General features: G+C 39.3%; 2 protein-coding genes across 2 annotated transcripts in view; one reads left to right on the top strand and one right to left on the bottom strand.

The window, feature by feature from the left end:
- LOC129738418 (tRNA dimethylallyltransferase) overlaps positions 1 to 11,311 on the top strand; it is a 185,211-nt gene extending 173,900 nt beyond the window's left edge. Inside the window, exon 8 of the mRNA XM_055729623.1 lies at positions 11,069 to 11,311. The gene's annotated coding sequence lies outside the window, so the exon portion shown is untranslated. The remainder of the gene's footprint in view (positions 1 to 11,068) is intronic.
- LOC129738416 (anoctamin-1) lies at positions 168 to 11,713 on the bottom strand. The gene is made up of 6 exons (XM_055729610.1): positions 10,782 to 11,713; positions 6,702 to 7,677; positions 3,425 to 3,657; positions 2,727 to 3,360; positions 2,453 to 2,658; positions 168 to 1,833 (listed from the first exon to the last, which is right to left on the bottom strand). The coding sequence occupies exons 1-6, from the start codon at positions 10,821 to 10,823 to the stop codon at positions 1,159 to 1,161; spliced, it is 2,766 nt and encodes a 921-aa protein (XP_055585585.1). The 5' UTR covers positions 10,824 to 11,713; the 3' UTR covers positions 168 to 1,158.
- Between the last annotated feature and the right edge of the window lie 3,947 nt (positions 11,714 to 15,660).

A 15,660-nucleotide genomic window follows, 5' to 3' on the forward strand; every position in this document is an offset into this window, starting at 1 on the left:
CTGCTTCGATAGTAAGTCAGGTGGACAGGTTTTCTGACCAATTCAGACTATACAAATTTTTTATGTGATCAATTTTTGTTTATTTATTCATTTAACCTAAAAATCAGTTCAAATTTGGGTTCTTTCTTTCCTTACTATTTCGCAAACGAATTCCCAACAGCAAGAGCTCGAGATTGTAAAGTTCTTTTTATTCGAATTTTATCCTAACATGGGGACTCTTCAGTGCTGATCAGAAACAGTAGGGGACAGTATATAAATAAAGTGTGTGTGTCTCTGTCTGCATGCCTTTGTTCTTCGTAGATGTATGTGAATGTTTGTGTGTATGTGTCAGTATAGAAATTTCATACGTGTATAAAATATATATAAAGAATAAACAATTCTATTGTTAAAATATAACGAAGAAAACAATTTATCTTTGTTCCCCTGTCCAAGGTGTAAAAGTTCAATTTATTCTGTCTTAAAGATAATGATGATAAAACTTTAACCAATGCAATATCTTTCCTAACGAATGATTTTCTCTTAAAACAGTTCTAGGGCGTAGGTAGGTTTTTCTCCAATTCGAGATAGACTATAAAAATCGTTTGCGCGAAGTTGGCATATTTTTTTGTTTTGATTTCTTATTTAGATTGGTTCTTTCGTTTTTTTGGTTTAAGTTTAAGTCAATACTACGGTAGGCTTCAAAGATCAATTCTAACTGTAAAACTTTGTTCGTTGTTTCAATTTGTCTTGTCTAATTTCTATCATATGATGTTTGTTTTTACTTGAAAGTTTAAAGCTTCGTAAGCTACAGTTAGGCTTAGATTTTTTTAGCAGGATGCTGTACCTGCTAGTACACGATTAATAATGACCATTATTCTGCGCCGCGCGTGAGGGGCAACAGTTGAGTCACGTTACCGTCACGGGACTCTAGTCACCTAATTCTGATAGTCGATATAAGTGAAGTGATAGATGTTCATTCCAAAAGTTCATCCGAAGTGAGGTTCCACACCTAAAGCGACTCCTGGAATCGAGTGACTCGACTATCGCAACCTCATGCGCGGCACAGAATGCGGCCCAATGTGTTTTTAACCCTTCACTCTAGATGAAGGCATATATCAGTACGGTTTTCTGACCTATAATCTAATCGCTCATCCGAGGGATGAAGAAGTTTAAATTTCTTTATATCCTAGTGCTAGAAAGTTCCACCTCCTGGAAGCGCTCGATGTCATCCGGCGCGGATTGCGGTCTCATATTGACGCCACCATTACTGCCGACTCCGGGTCTATGACGCATCTCGTACTCGCCTCCACCTTCGTCCCTTTCATCTATCAGCACGACAGAACTGTAATCGTCCAGGCTGCCCTTGGAAGGTCTCGAGGGGACGCCACCGTTTCGCTGGAACCTTCCGACGACTCCGCAGGCCAACTTCCGCTCGTGCGTCCGCTGCTTCTCCTGCTGAATAACGAACTCGTTCATCAGATACTGTTCCCGTTTGATTTGATCCCGCAGCGCTCCCGGGGTATCCGGGATAGCCCACGCCACTACAATCTGCACAAAGCTAACGACATTTTGGTAGATGACTACAAACGCCAACCGTATGGCGAATATGTGCCAATAGATGAGCGGCCTTTTGTAGGGTCGATCATGCCAGTACGGATTCCGGTATTCCTGATACCGACACTCGGTGACATTTTCGAACTTACTCTCCCTTGGGGCCACGCCTTTCTCGAAATCACTGACATTGAAGTAGGCCAATGTGTGGTTAACGAATCCTCTGTCCGTATGTTCCGGATTGACGACGTAGATGTACATCAACCGGGGGATGAAGTTGGACGAAAATGCGATGATAAATGCCTAAGATAGGAAAATGTCTTAGTTTGGAATCTGAAACAGAAATCTGAATCGGGAATCTGTTACCTGAATCTTAATTTGAATCTGAAATCAAAACTGAATTCAGAAACAGAATCTGAAAACTGAATCTAAAAACTAAATCTGGTATCTTAATCCTCAATCAGAATCTGAAATCTGAAACCTGAATCTGAACCTAAATCTGAAATTTGAAATCTGAATTTGAATTTTTGATTTAAAATCTGAATCTGAAATTAGAAATCAGAATCTAAAATCTCAAATTCGAATCTTAATCCAAAATCTGAAACTGAATCTGAAATTTGAAATCTAAATCTGAAATTTGAATCAGAAATCTAAAATTTGAATCTGAATTCTGAATCCAAATTCTGAATTCTGTATCTGAAATCTGAATCTGACGTCTGAATCTGCATCTGAAATTTGAATCTAGATCTAAAATTTGAATCTGATTTTGTTATCCTAGCTTTGATTCGAACTCGACTCCATTTAATATCAGTGTAACGCTTATTCGCGTTGTCTATACAAAGGCGTTAAGTGTCAAATGCCTATATATGTATATAGCAGAGTGTCAATGCAGGCCTCAACTGAGTATTTAATTGATACTTACACTCGATAGCACCGCAACCTTCCCCAGGGCATGCATCACGTTGTACCACATGCCGATGTTTCGCGCCCTTTGCGGAACGGCCCGTTTATAGAAGAGCAGGAACTTTTTCGCATCCAACCGCGTCTCGAACACGTTATTGAGCAGAGCAAACAGCGGCCCCAACGGAAATGCCACCACGAAAATCGTTATAAATCCATACTGAATAACTAAAACGATTCGAAAAATAATCATTGAGGTTATTACTTTTTGGAAGAACGAGAGGTGGTGAACTCACTCATCTTCAAGTACTCCTCAAACAGACTGCGATCGCTCCAACTGATTAGGTTGAAGTCCTTGGTCCATTGATTGCAGCAGATCAACCGCTCGCCGGCATTTTCGTCCGAGTCATCCGGTGCCATTCCGAGCACACTACGGAATTCCCTAAACTTTTTCAACAAAAACGGAACCATGATTTCCAGAACCAATGAAATCAACTGCTTGCCGACCATGATGATCGCTAGCTGGATACACAGCTCCATCAGGCAGCCACCTGGACTGCACTCTTCCTGTCGCAGGGTCAATATCCGATTGAACTTGGCCGGGTAGCCGGGCCACTTGCCCTTGATGAAGGCGATGTAGAAAATCGAACTATAGTAGTTGATGAACTGGAAGAGGTAGATCTTGAGGTTGAGACTTTCGTTGTACTCGCTCTGCGTCCGGCGATATTCGCGATCGGTCATGTACACCGCCACGTAGTCGTACGCGTAGTTCAGCAACGTCGAAACGAACAGATTGATGACGGCTGCGGTCGCTGGCATCAGTAGCAGTTTGGAGGAAACCGCATCCGAGTTGCCGTACAGGTTCCGTGAGGTCATCTGGGACATGCGATAGATGACGATCCCGAACACGGCCGCGATCGCCAGACCAATCTACAAGAAACCAAAAATAAATGTTAACATTTTGTTTAACCATAATTTTCAAAGAATGACTTACCATCAGCGATATCACGGCGTAGCTGTACATGAAGCTGGGGAACTTTTTGGACCAGAATGGTGGGGCTGGTTCCTGCGACCCCGTTACGATGTTGAACTTGGTCTGTTTGCTGTCCTTGACCCGGGCCAGGTACTGTGGCCGAGGGGGTTCCGCTAAGGAGCAGTACTCGGTGACGCCCCATCGGTGCTGAAGGCCTGCCGAGTAGCGTTTCCACATTTCCAGGTACAGGGTGGCTGTTTTGAAGAATGAGACAAAAATAGGACATTTATTAATGAGGAACCTAGACGTGGGATACTGTAAATAAGTGGGATATTGTCTGCAACCTCGTAAAAATGACAAGCTCACGAGCAAAATCTATGATTTTATTTCTAGAAATATGGTCGGTCTTAAATTGAGTCATAAAAAAATTAACTTTACCATACCTAACTACACCCACGCTACCCTCAGTATGATCAGTTATTTAGTCTTGTTAGTACGATAATGTCACATTTGGCAGTCCTGTTGCTTCTAAGAATCTCATCAACGCACAGTAGTCTTGTCGTCTTTTACATGCGTATTGACTATCAACTGGAGGTAGCGTAACCTTCTAACTCTAACCAAATTATTTTAAACGAAGATTGGACTTTTTTTTTCTAATAGATCCATATGAATTGTTGGAACTATTGGGCTGTTACACAGTCTTGATAATCATGGATGAATCGGCCTTAGATTGCCATTCAAATTACACCGATTGCTTTAACTAGAAACATATAACTCAACCGAGTTTTAAGCACAGCTTAGAATTGTAACACAAAGCTAGTTGAGAGGACAGTTTTGATAGAAAAATACTATTCAAGCGCATTGAGAGGACAGCTTACAATTGTTACACAAGCAAATTGAGAGGATAGCCAGATAAACGCAATTCAAGTGCGTTGAGAGGAGAGCTTAGAACTGTAACACAAACCTGTAGTATCCTCTAAGCAGCTGTAATCGACACGTCAGCTTGATATCCTAGTCAGAGGTCGAATAACAATCAAACTTTCTTCACGTCGTTAGGTGTGTTACTAAGTAACATCAATAACGATCGCGGGTGTACATTTTAACAGATAACTATGATTGTACAAGAAGTATACTAATGCAAAGGTAGTATCAATTAAGAACTTTTATACGTGCAGATACTACAATTACTTTTTCTTTTTATAATTTTTTTTAATTTTATATTTCAAACAAATAAGTACCTCTAACAATCTGCTGTTGAATGAACAGCATGTATGTGATCACGCATAAAGGAATGTTGTCGAATAATCCTCTGAGTTCAAATTCTGTTAGAGGTATCCTCTTAAATTAATGTTGAATGCTAGTCCCTTACAACGGTATAAGCCATGGAATTCTTCAAGTGTCCTCAGAAGCCACGTACGCTTCATCACCTTATTGTTCAAACACTTCAAATGCACAAGGATCAAAATTGGGTAACAGTTTGTTTACTTTCAACATTTTCTCAATAAAACTCTATCACCTTCAGAGATAAAGATTGGTTTAGAGTTTTGTCGTTCAAAAGCATATACATTTCCTTTCTTTTGACAGTTTAATCACAGTCGCTAACTTCTGCGTCTATCTCTTTTTAATGATACATAGTTTGAAGCTCATCACGTATATTGTACCCTAATAACTTATCCCAATGAGTTTTCTTCGTTGTCGAGTGGGAAGTTGAACAATACATCAGCAAGTACTCGTTGAAGTCATTGATCTAATTGTTCTTTGCTATACAAATGACCTATCTTTCAAAATAGATCGGAACGATCGAGAATTTGTCCTCCGTTTCGGAACTGTTCTCTGTACCCCGATTATTTCTGAACTGTTGCTGCGTCCCGGCAGATCTTTTCGCGAATAGTGTCAACAATCGACTTGAGCTTTCCTTACTTTCGTTCGAAGAAGTGTGTTTTCTTATTTTTCGTACTGCTGTCTAAAATGTATGCAGAGACGTTTCTTGTGATAACCAATCCCCGAATCACCGCTTGTATCCAGGTTTCTTGGCCCTAATCAAGTTCGTGAACTCGCTTTCCAAGGCTAAGTAACGTTGGAACTTTTCTGTAAAGCTGATTCTATAACACTTTGCACGTTTCTATACGAGAATTCGATTCCATATTATAGTAGTAGTCCCATGGTTCAAATCATATCTGTAAACAAATCAAACATCAATATCATTCCATATATGTATATCGATCAAACTACATCCAAAACTTCATTGAAACCAACGTTATCAAAAGCTTTTACGCGCTTTCGCAAACATCATCTTTTAATAAACCTGCCATCTGGCAGAATGGAATCAGCCTTCTTATGCACATTTAAGTGCCTGATCCATTTCTACTTCTTTTTTTTTTCAACCTGCCTATTGGCAGAATGGAATCAGCCTTCTAATGCACATTTAAGTGCCTGATCCATTTCTACTTCCTTTAAAGACCTGCATATTGCAGAACGAAACCAGAAATTCAGAATCGTATTCAAACGACTGGTTCGTTACTAACCTTTTAAATTTTTGGAAACTTACCCAATAAATTGCCATTTTTCACCTCGTCGCCAAAATGTAGTATCCTCTAAGCAGCTGTAATCGACACGTCAGCTTGATATCCTAGTCAGAGGTCGAATAACAATCAAACTTTCTTCACGTCGTTAGGTGTGTTACTAAGTAACATCAATAACGATCGCGGGTGTACATTTTAACAGATAACTATGATTGTACAAGAAGTATACTAATGCAAAGGTAGTATCAATTAAGAACTTTTATACGTGCAGATACTACAAAACCGAGTTAAGAGGACAGCTTTGTTGCTTTGTTAGAAAAATGCAATTTAACACGTTGAGACGATTGTTTTGAATTGTAACACAAGAAGACAGATTATAACAAAAAAAAAAAAACAAATTAAAAAAAAGTTGAAAAAAAATGAATTTGGGTGAGTTCAGAGGGCAGTTTGAAATTGTAACACAAAGCGAGTTGGGAGAACAGCTCGTAAAATTAGGGAATTCTAGCCGATTGAGAGTACAGCTTGGAACTGTAAAAAACTTGTGAAAAGTTTAGAAAATTTGAATCCGTGCAATCAGGAATTCATCACACCATCAACAAGAACGTTATGGATTCTCCTTACCTACTCTATAGAGTATACCATTTGTTTTCGTTTCGTTTGTCCTGACATTAAACTCATCAAAAAGACCTCATAACCGTACTCCACTAATGAATAACCCACGGTAATATGAACGGGATGTAGATTGAATTGAAACAACATAGTATTCCCAAACTTACCCCAGATGGACATAAACACTGCGAACGCTATCGTAAAGTTGTTGTCGAAGATGTGCGCTATCTGGGAGGTTTTGCAGATCGAGTTCAGATACCAGTAGTCGCAGATCCGATCGCACTGCGGACACATAATGGTGCTATTGTCGGCGCAAATTTCCTGACTGATCTGATTGTCCCGGAACGTGAGCAGCCCGTAGAAGAAGCACAACAACCCCACGATTGTCGCCCAGATCAACATGTGCGTATAGAAGCCCAACCAAGCGAAGTACATGGCAATCTTCACCCCAAAGTACTCCTTGATTTGATCGAGCGGCTGATGTTTGATCCATCGGATCACGGAAGCCCATTCGTCGAGCAGTAGTTTCCGATCACACTCCACATCCGGCTGGTCCTTATCTGTATTTCCGTCATGCAACGGATAAGCATCCAAATAAACCCCGTCACTCATCAACTTCCCCAGCCCAATGTCAAACTTGTCCTCCTCCGTCAACCCGAAAAAGGTTCTATCCATTATGAACTTGGCCACCGCTATCCGGATGCTCGGGGTGAAGAAATCATCCCGTCCATCGTCGAACATGTACGCCTTATCTCTGGTGTACTCATGCTGCAATCGGTATTCCTTTTTTCGGAACTTGTCCCGATTGATTATCACAAAACTGAACAGCGGCCTCCGGAAAATCCGGGCCAGCGTGCTACCGAAGCTGAAATCGTATCCTTTGATGTTTTCCTGGCCATTGAGCCGCACCACCGGCATCTGCATCTTCATGATCTCGCAGTAACGCGAGACCACCTCTTTGGGGACGTGCACCTTGGTGAAGTGTATCCGTTGGGAGCTTTCCAGTTCGATCTCCAGCCCCTCCTGGACCAGATTCCGCTCGAATATGGCCCGCTTCTTTTCCGCTTCCGTTGATGGGTTTTGGCCGTTGAAGGCCAGCACAAAATCGACCACCCGTTCTCCATCCTGGAAGCGGTTGTACGTCTAAAATTGGAGGGCAAAGTGTTCGTTAGTTTCGAATCTAAATTCGAAAAATGCATTCCAGAGAGAGAAGTGAGTGATGGTTATGTAATGTTTGTTAGCATCTGTACATGTTAATGGCCTAATAGTTACACATTCAACTGTAGCATTTGTGAGTCAAACGAACTACTGGTTGGGATTAATATTCATTATCATCATCTTGCTGTGAACAGGGATTTTTTTAATTAATTTATTTGCGTTCAGAATTGAAACTACATGATATTTTTAATCGCAGCACAAGGAAAAAAAAACTTACAGGTAAATTGAACACACCCGAAAAACCACCCTCACAATGATAAAAGCGTCGTCTGATCCAAATGTGAATCCAACAAGTAGCATCATCATGTGATTGCTAACACGCCCATGGCCTACTAGGTTGGTCCCCGTTAGCGAAATATAGCATTAACCGCTTTTCAATTAGATTAACAACTCGGCCTGTACCCGTATATTGTACATTTGTGAATTTATATCCGTACGTACAGTGAGTCGACAACGCCTGCTTGGTTGATAAAGCAAGCAGGTTTGTTGGCGTGGAGTAAATCGAAAGAAAATCTGGTAGAACAATTTCCGCCGTACCGAACCCTAATTGAAAAACTTTACTAATCACAACATTTGTGACTACTGTGGCTGAGAATAAACGTGGACGAGACTAAGCAGATGGACTGAAATTTTCGCTGTAAACAATGAATTGAAATTTACTGAAGTTATATTGTGGATTTGGTTCCAAAATTTCTAATAATTATTTTCTAGTATTGGAGGCAGTAACCAAATATATTATTTACAAGGTGACCCCGTTCAGACTTCGTTTCTCCTTCAATTATTAATACGGGAAAATGAGTTTACAATGCTGAATTCGATGCCTTTTTTCGACAAAATTGGGTAAAACATTCAACAGTGTTTAAAGTCACCATTTTTTCTTGTCTTTCATCTTGAAATTCAAATTAAGAGGTTGATAGGCTTTTTAATAAAGTACATGTGAGAGTGTTTTCTTCTCGATCGGTTGCAAAATCACGGCATTATAAGAGAAACGTGTACTATTTGTTCATATGCACGACTCCTTTTCTTGACTTTCACACTACAATTGGATACCAAGAATAAATCGACTGCCACTCACAAAAGTATTGCAAAAAACACTGAACTTTCTATGAGAACGACCTTTTTTACCGTCCCATGGTTCGAAATTCGATAATTAAAACAAATTTTACTTTTTAGAGGTACAAAGCTTGCAGCGGTCTGGTTTGGTTATTGAAATGAGGGTTATCCAAATCAACCGTAAACTGGCATCGTAGAATAAACTGCTGATTTTTGCAATGTAAATTTCCACGAAAATGTTGTACAAACAAGATGTGACAATATTTGTTAAAAAAGGGCTTCGGACAACTCCCTGGTTGGCTCATGGTAGATTTAAATCTGCAAACAAGTTGGTTTGCCTGAATGGATGAATCGAATTGCATATCTCGCCATTAGAGAGATACGTTCAACAATCGAACTCTTTGAACAGCGTTAGGGTAAATAACTTTTCAAAGAAAGATAACATTTTTAAAGATAAATATAAATTTTGAGAAGACCGTGAGGGGTTTTCGATGCAGGATAACAGCAGTATTTATTTTCTGGGGCTTCATTTTTAGTCATCATTTCCGTCCGAGTTCGAGGAAAAAAGGTTTAGATTTTTTTTATAAAAAACGATTTTACAATGTATAAATTCGATTGTTTGCCTTTCGGGCTAAAAAATGCTCCGGATGTTTTCCAACATTTATTTTTTTTAATTTTCCAAAATATGATAGATATAAGTTATTTTTAATGCTTTTGCAGTTGACAAGTTAGTGAACTACCTCGTGTAACAGCATGTTCAAAACCACATTTGACTTTTATATTGGCTGGCGAATGGTAGATAATGTGCAACTTGAGACCCCATACACTCAACCTTCGGGTAGTAGTCATATTTATCACCTCTTGTCTTACAACTCCGATTCTCAACCTCTCCGTCATGGTGCTGTTTGGGGTGAGAGCAACCTTAGAATCAAAACAACATTTATTTTGAAATAAATTTCAAAAACAAACCATGCGAAGCGTTTCGCAGGGAACTTCACGTATTCTTCTGCGGTATGGTTTGCCTGGCGGTTGTGATATTTGCAATGCAAAAAGAAAAATGAAAGTTCTTCACTTGGTGAACATCACACTAGAAAATTTGTTCGAGTAAGTAAGCATAATTTCTGAAGAAAGGGTCGGAAACTCTTCCGAGTTCTGAATGTGATCCCAAACAATATACAGGCGTCGAAAATAAATCATGTGCCTGCCGATTTTTTATGAACTTTTCTTACTATTGTTGATTATGCTTGATTAAGAGGAGGCATTTGACCTCTTCACAGTCTAACACTTTTGGGCGACACTTACCCTGATAAGAATGAAGAAATAGTAAAAAAAGATTGGTGCAACGAAGAAAACATGAGCTCGCTAAGAGTTTGATCATTACTTTTTTGGCTACTCGCGGCAATATTTCAGTAGGTCTTTCGAACAATGGGTTTTTTCTTGGATGATTCATCCCCAAAACATTCATTTCTTTTAATGTTTTATCTGAAAAAGTCACCTAACGATAAACCAGAAAAGAGTGACTCAACAATATTTTAAAATTAACAGATCAAAAAGTAAAAATGATACCACACACATGGGCTAGTCAAGACTACAGCTTCCAAGAACCCGTTTATAATCACTGTTCAAAATTAGAATATGTCACGCATCACTACCAATTCGTAAACCATATGTTTAGCGCGTCCGGTTTATTATGGCTTCAATTTGGACGTTATAAAAACAACAAACTTGGCACCTTGCCCAACGATTTGTGAAAAGTAGTATAGCACGAGATTCACGTTTTCAAAATTTTCTAAATATAAACTCTACGCTGCGCTTTGGAAATCTTTCCTTTTAGCTAGAGCGGTGCACCGCTCATATTTCTACTTCACTAGTCAACTGAGAGTTCTTAAACGGCAAAGCATGAAGTAAACAAAAAAATGTATGAATCAACAATTTTACACCAATCATATTATCGCAAAATGCAAACTCGAACGTACCCCACCGCAGTTTTTATGCAGCTCCTCACAAGTTTTACACATTTTTTTTTTTTTGGTTTCGTTGGCACTTCAGAGTAGAATCTTCCTATTGTGTTGTTGTCGACTTACTGACTCTGACTGTGTTTGCCGTGCAATTATTACTCATGTCCTCACTTTTCCTAACTGTTGGTTGTTGGCACTTGGTGGAAGAAACACTTTTCTGATGATGGATATGGCACAAGTGTGAGATTTTATTGCGAGTGAAATTCCGTAACAGTTTGTCCCTTTTTTCTACGTTTCTCCAACAGGACAGGAAGCACAACATCCAATGCCGCCTACTAACTAGGACAGCTTCCACATCCTTTGCCCCACTTTTCCACGGCTGACTGGATTCAAACGACACCGACTAGTAGGCGCCTGTACTTAATCCAGGCACTTGGACCCGTTTCGAGAGCAACACCACACTGCGTACTACTAGCTTTAACTGACGACGATGGTGATTATAGTGTGCCCTGCCAAAAATTTCAATCCAAGCAACCGGATACAATTCATTGAGAAGCCCGCAGGTATGTTCCTCTAAAGATCCAAGGTCAATTAAGTTCTATCAAAAAAATCTGACACTCGACTCGCAGCGTGCTGTGATTGAACAGACACACTTCACGAACGTTCCTTATCGCTAGAAGGAAAAAAAAACACTATCGAAGAAGAAGTGTCAGAGGAACTATTCACCGGCTTACTGGGATCGGTCCCAGAAGTTCACTGAGAAATTCTTTCCGTTTGTTTACATTTGGTTTTAAATCTAAGCTAAACCGTCCTATTATTAATGGTTTACTAAAGCACGCGAGATCACTCGACTCGGATTACGGCGGTGACGACCTTGTCTGTCATCCCGAATCGCGACGTACGCGAGTGGAGTCGCCTCGTCTGATCGTAGTCCGAGCGTAGACTGACTGATGGTAATTCATTGCCAAGTGTGCTCTTTGCGAACTCGACCAACAAAGAATTGCCGGCCGGGCCGGCTTTGCTCAATTTAGCGGCAGAACAGAACAGCTACGGAGAAGATTTTTTGAGATTCTACTACTTCCTCTCGTGAGAAGTAGGTACTATTAACATAAGTACACAAATTGCACTCCCAGTCCCAGTCTGACACTCCTGAGCATGGGGGAATGGCAAACCGATTAGGTTGTTTGGGAACCCACCTTGGGGATCGTCGTAAGTAGTAGGAGATATTAATCATATTTTTGCACGATACTGTTTCGAGGAAAGCATTCCACTGTTTAAAAAAGCTGAACAGAATTTTTTTCGCATCGCTGCCGAACGCAACCCTCTTCGGTTCTATCATCATCATCAATCAATTAATTTTTATTTATTTTTAACTGATGTTTGTCATTTCGGTCCTTTTGGTCATTTTGTTGTTTTTGACACTAACATATGTCTGTATATAATTTTTGTCATTTTCATTCATTTTTGCCATGAATTTCTCTAATTTGAGTAAATTTAGTCATTAAAAGTTAAACAATATAAAAAGAAAAAAATTTAAAAAAACATGACAAATGACGATATTGAAAAAAATATCGCAAAATTGAGTGGAACGACCACCAAAGTTCACTAAGACGCTGCACAATGGGGAAAAAAGTGTACAAACCGCGAAGAAATTCAATATCTTTCGTGCTACATGACCCAAATCTATGAAAATATACTTTTCTTTTGTGAAAATTTACGGAGAATCGATTGGACAGAGTTTCAAACGCCGCACAAGCTTACGAACGGAGATATAGTGCCTTTTTAACCCCTTATTCCCCTATATTTTGTAAACATTCCAGAAAAACACTGATTCGAACCAGAGAATTTTGAATGAAAACAGACCTATCGTGTGTAATTATTTCTGAGGAATCGAATGAAGGCTGTTCTGGCCTCCGCACGCTTCAGAAAATGGAGTTATGGCTGTTTTTACCCTCAATTCCCCTATATTTTTCAATTATTTCAGAAAAAAGCTTATTCGAACTTGAAAATTTTGAACCAAATGGGTTGTATTTTGTGTGATTTTTTCCGAGAAATCGAATGAATGCTGTTTGAGCCCCCGCACGCTTTGGAAAATGGAGTTATGGCTGTTTTACCCTAAATTCCCCTCAATTTTTCAAATTGTTATGAAAAAGCATGTTCGGACTTGAAAATTTTGAAACTTTTTTGACGTATCTTGTGTAATTTTTTCCGAGGAATCCAATAAAGGCTGTTTGAGCCACCGCACGCTTCGGAAAATGAAGTTATGGCTGTTTTTACCCTCAATTCCCCTACATTTTTCAATAATTCTCGCGTGAGCTTTCATTACGTCGAATGAAACAACATTTGAAAAACTGAGATATTCACTAAAAAAGCTTCATTATAACACCATCTACCTATATGATTGATAACACAATCAATTTAAACCCTTTTAATGTATAAAATTTAAGACTTTCAAAATGACGAATGAAACAAAACCTTGCTTGCCCATTTCAATGTTGCTTACGTCCCTTCTTCCAAACGGCGAATGTGCATAGGAAGAAAAACCTAGCACATTCGCTATGGATTCCATGAGCAAACAGTGTATACAGGAAGAGGTAATCATAATATCAATCTGGCAATATTATTTCAGATTCTTTTTTTGCAGGCGTTCTTGAATCGATACTCAAGGCTTTCGAACGCTGTACAATAATGCAGCAAGGAAAAAAACCGAACAGCAGCAGTAGCAGCAAACCTAACAACTAACAGCAGCAGGCTGATCGGCAGCAGCCTGCTGCTGTTAGTCACCCAATCACCCGATTCACACTTTTATTACGCATTCACTAATAAATTTACCGCTACACTCGATAACTCGCTAAGTTAACATTCACTATGCCAAAAAAAATTGAAAATTTACCGGTAATTGCCTCAGAAACATTTGGGCGTAAGTGCAAGTTGAACGAATCAAAGGACGAATGAGACAAATTTCCCCTCCAGCTGATCAGCAGCAGCGAGTTGGTTTGATCGATGTCGCACCCGATTCACACATTTCATTATGCATTTACTCACCAATTTACCGCTACACCACTTATTAAACAGCTTCTACGCCGAGAAAATTGAAAATTTTCCATAGTATTTACATCAGAAACATTTGGGCGTATGTGCAAGTTGAACGAATCAAAGGACGAAAGAAAAGAGACGAATGAAACAAATTTCCCCTCCAAACGACGAATGTGTTCAGACGTATGAACGATTTATGATTGAATATGTCGTATGTTCCTATATGATTAAAAAAAAGCTCTAAAAATTGCAAAAAAATAAATTCATCATGTGGAATATCTGACACAATTAGTTTCCATGAATATTGCGTATTTTTTGAAGGGTTATCGGCGAAGGAATAAAAATAGGATTTGAAAAACACTCTTCAAATTTCAGAAGCGTTTTTCTCGGTTCGGTGTTTCTGTTTCATTCGACGTAATGAAAGCTCACGCGAGAATTTAAGAAAAAAGCATGTTCGGACTTGAAAAATTTGAACCAAATGGAATGAATCCTATGTGATTTTTTCCGAGAAATCCAACGAAGCCTATTTGAGCCACCGCACGGATTAGGAACAGGAGCTATGGCTGTTTTACCCTCAATTGCCCAACATTTTTGAAATAGCTCAGAAAAAGCATGTTGAGACCAGATAATTATGAACCAAAAGTAAAGTATTTTGTGGAGTTTTTCCCGAGGAATCGAATGAAGGCTGTTTGAGCCGCCGCACGCTTCGGAAAATTAAGTTATGGCTGTTTTACCTTCAATTCCCCTACATTTTCAAATTGTTAAGAAAACGCATGTTCGGACTTGAAAATTTTGAATCTTTTGGGACGTATCTTGCGTGATTTTTTCCGAGAAATTCAATGGAGCTTGTTTGAGCAATCGCATGCTTTGGAAAATGTAGTTTTGGCTGTTTTTACCCTCAATTCCCCTACAGTTTTCAATGGTTTAAGAAAAAATCATGTTCGGACTTTAAAATTTTGAACCAAATGGGTTGTATCTTATGTAATTTTTTCCAAGGAATCCAACGAAGCCAATTTGAGCCACCGCACGGATTGGAAACAGAAGTTATGGCTGTTTTACCCTCAATTTCCCTACATTTTCAAATAGCTCAGAAAAAGCAGGTTCGGACTTGAAAATTTTGAACCAAATGGAACGTATCATGTGTGATTTTTTTCGGGGAATGCAACGAAGCCTATTTGACACATCGCACACATCGGAAACAGGAGTTATGGCTGTTTTACCCTCAATTCCCTTTCATTTTTTCAAAAAGTTCAGAAAAACCATGATCGGACTTGAAAATTTTGAGCTAAATGAGACTTATCTTATGCATTTTTTTCCGAGGAATCCAATGGGGCCTGTTTGAGCCACCGCACGCTTTGAAATAGTGAATTATGGCTGTTTTTACCCTCAATTCCCCTACATTTTTCTGAAATCATTGAAAAATGTAGGAGAATCGAGGGTAAAAACAGCCATAACTCACTATATTAAAGCGTGCGGTGGCTCAAACAGGCTTCATTGGATTCCTCGAAAAAAATTGCATAAGATAAGTCTCGTTTAGCTCAAAATTTTCAAGTCCGATCATGGTTTTTCTGAACTTTTTGAAAAAATGAAAGGGAATTGAGGGTAAAACAGCCATAACTCCTGTTTCCGATGTGTGCGGTGTGTCAAATAGGCTTCGTTGCATTCCCCGAAAAAAATCTCACATGATACGTTCCATTTGGTTCAAAATTTTCGAGTCCGAACATGCTTTTACTGAGCAATTTGAAAAATGTAGGGAAATTGAGGGTAAAACAGCCATAACTTCTGTTTCCAATCCGTGCGGTGGCTCAAATAGGCTTCGATGGATTCCTTGGAAAAAATTACATAAGATACAACCCATTTG

The sequence above is a fragment of the Uranotaenia lowii genome, chromosome 1, assembly GCF_029784155.1.
Source record: "Uranotaenia lowii strain MFRU-FL chromosome 1, ASM2978415v1, whole genome shotgun sequence".
Classification (NCBI taxonomy): Eukaryota; Metazoa; Arthropoda; class Insecta; order Diptera; family Culicidae; genus Uranotaenia; species Uranotaenia lowii.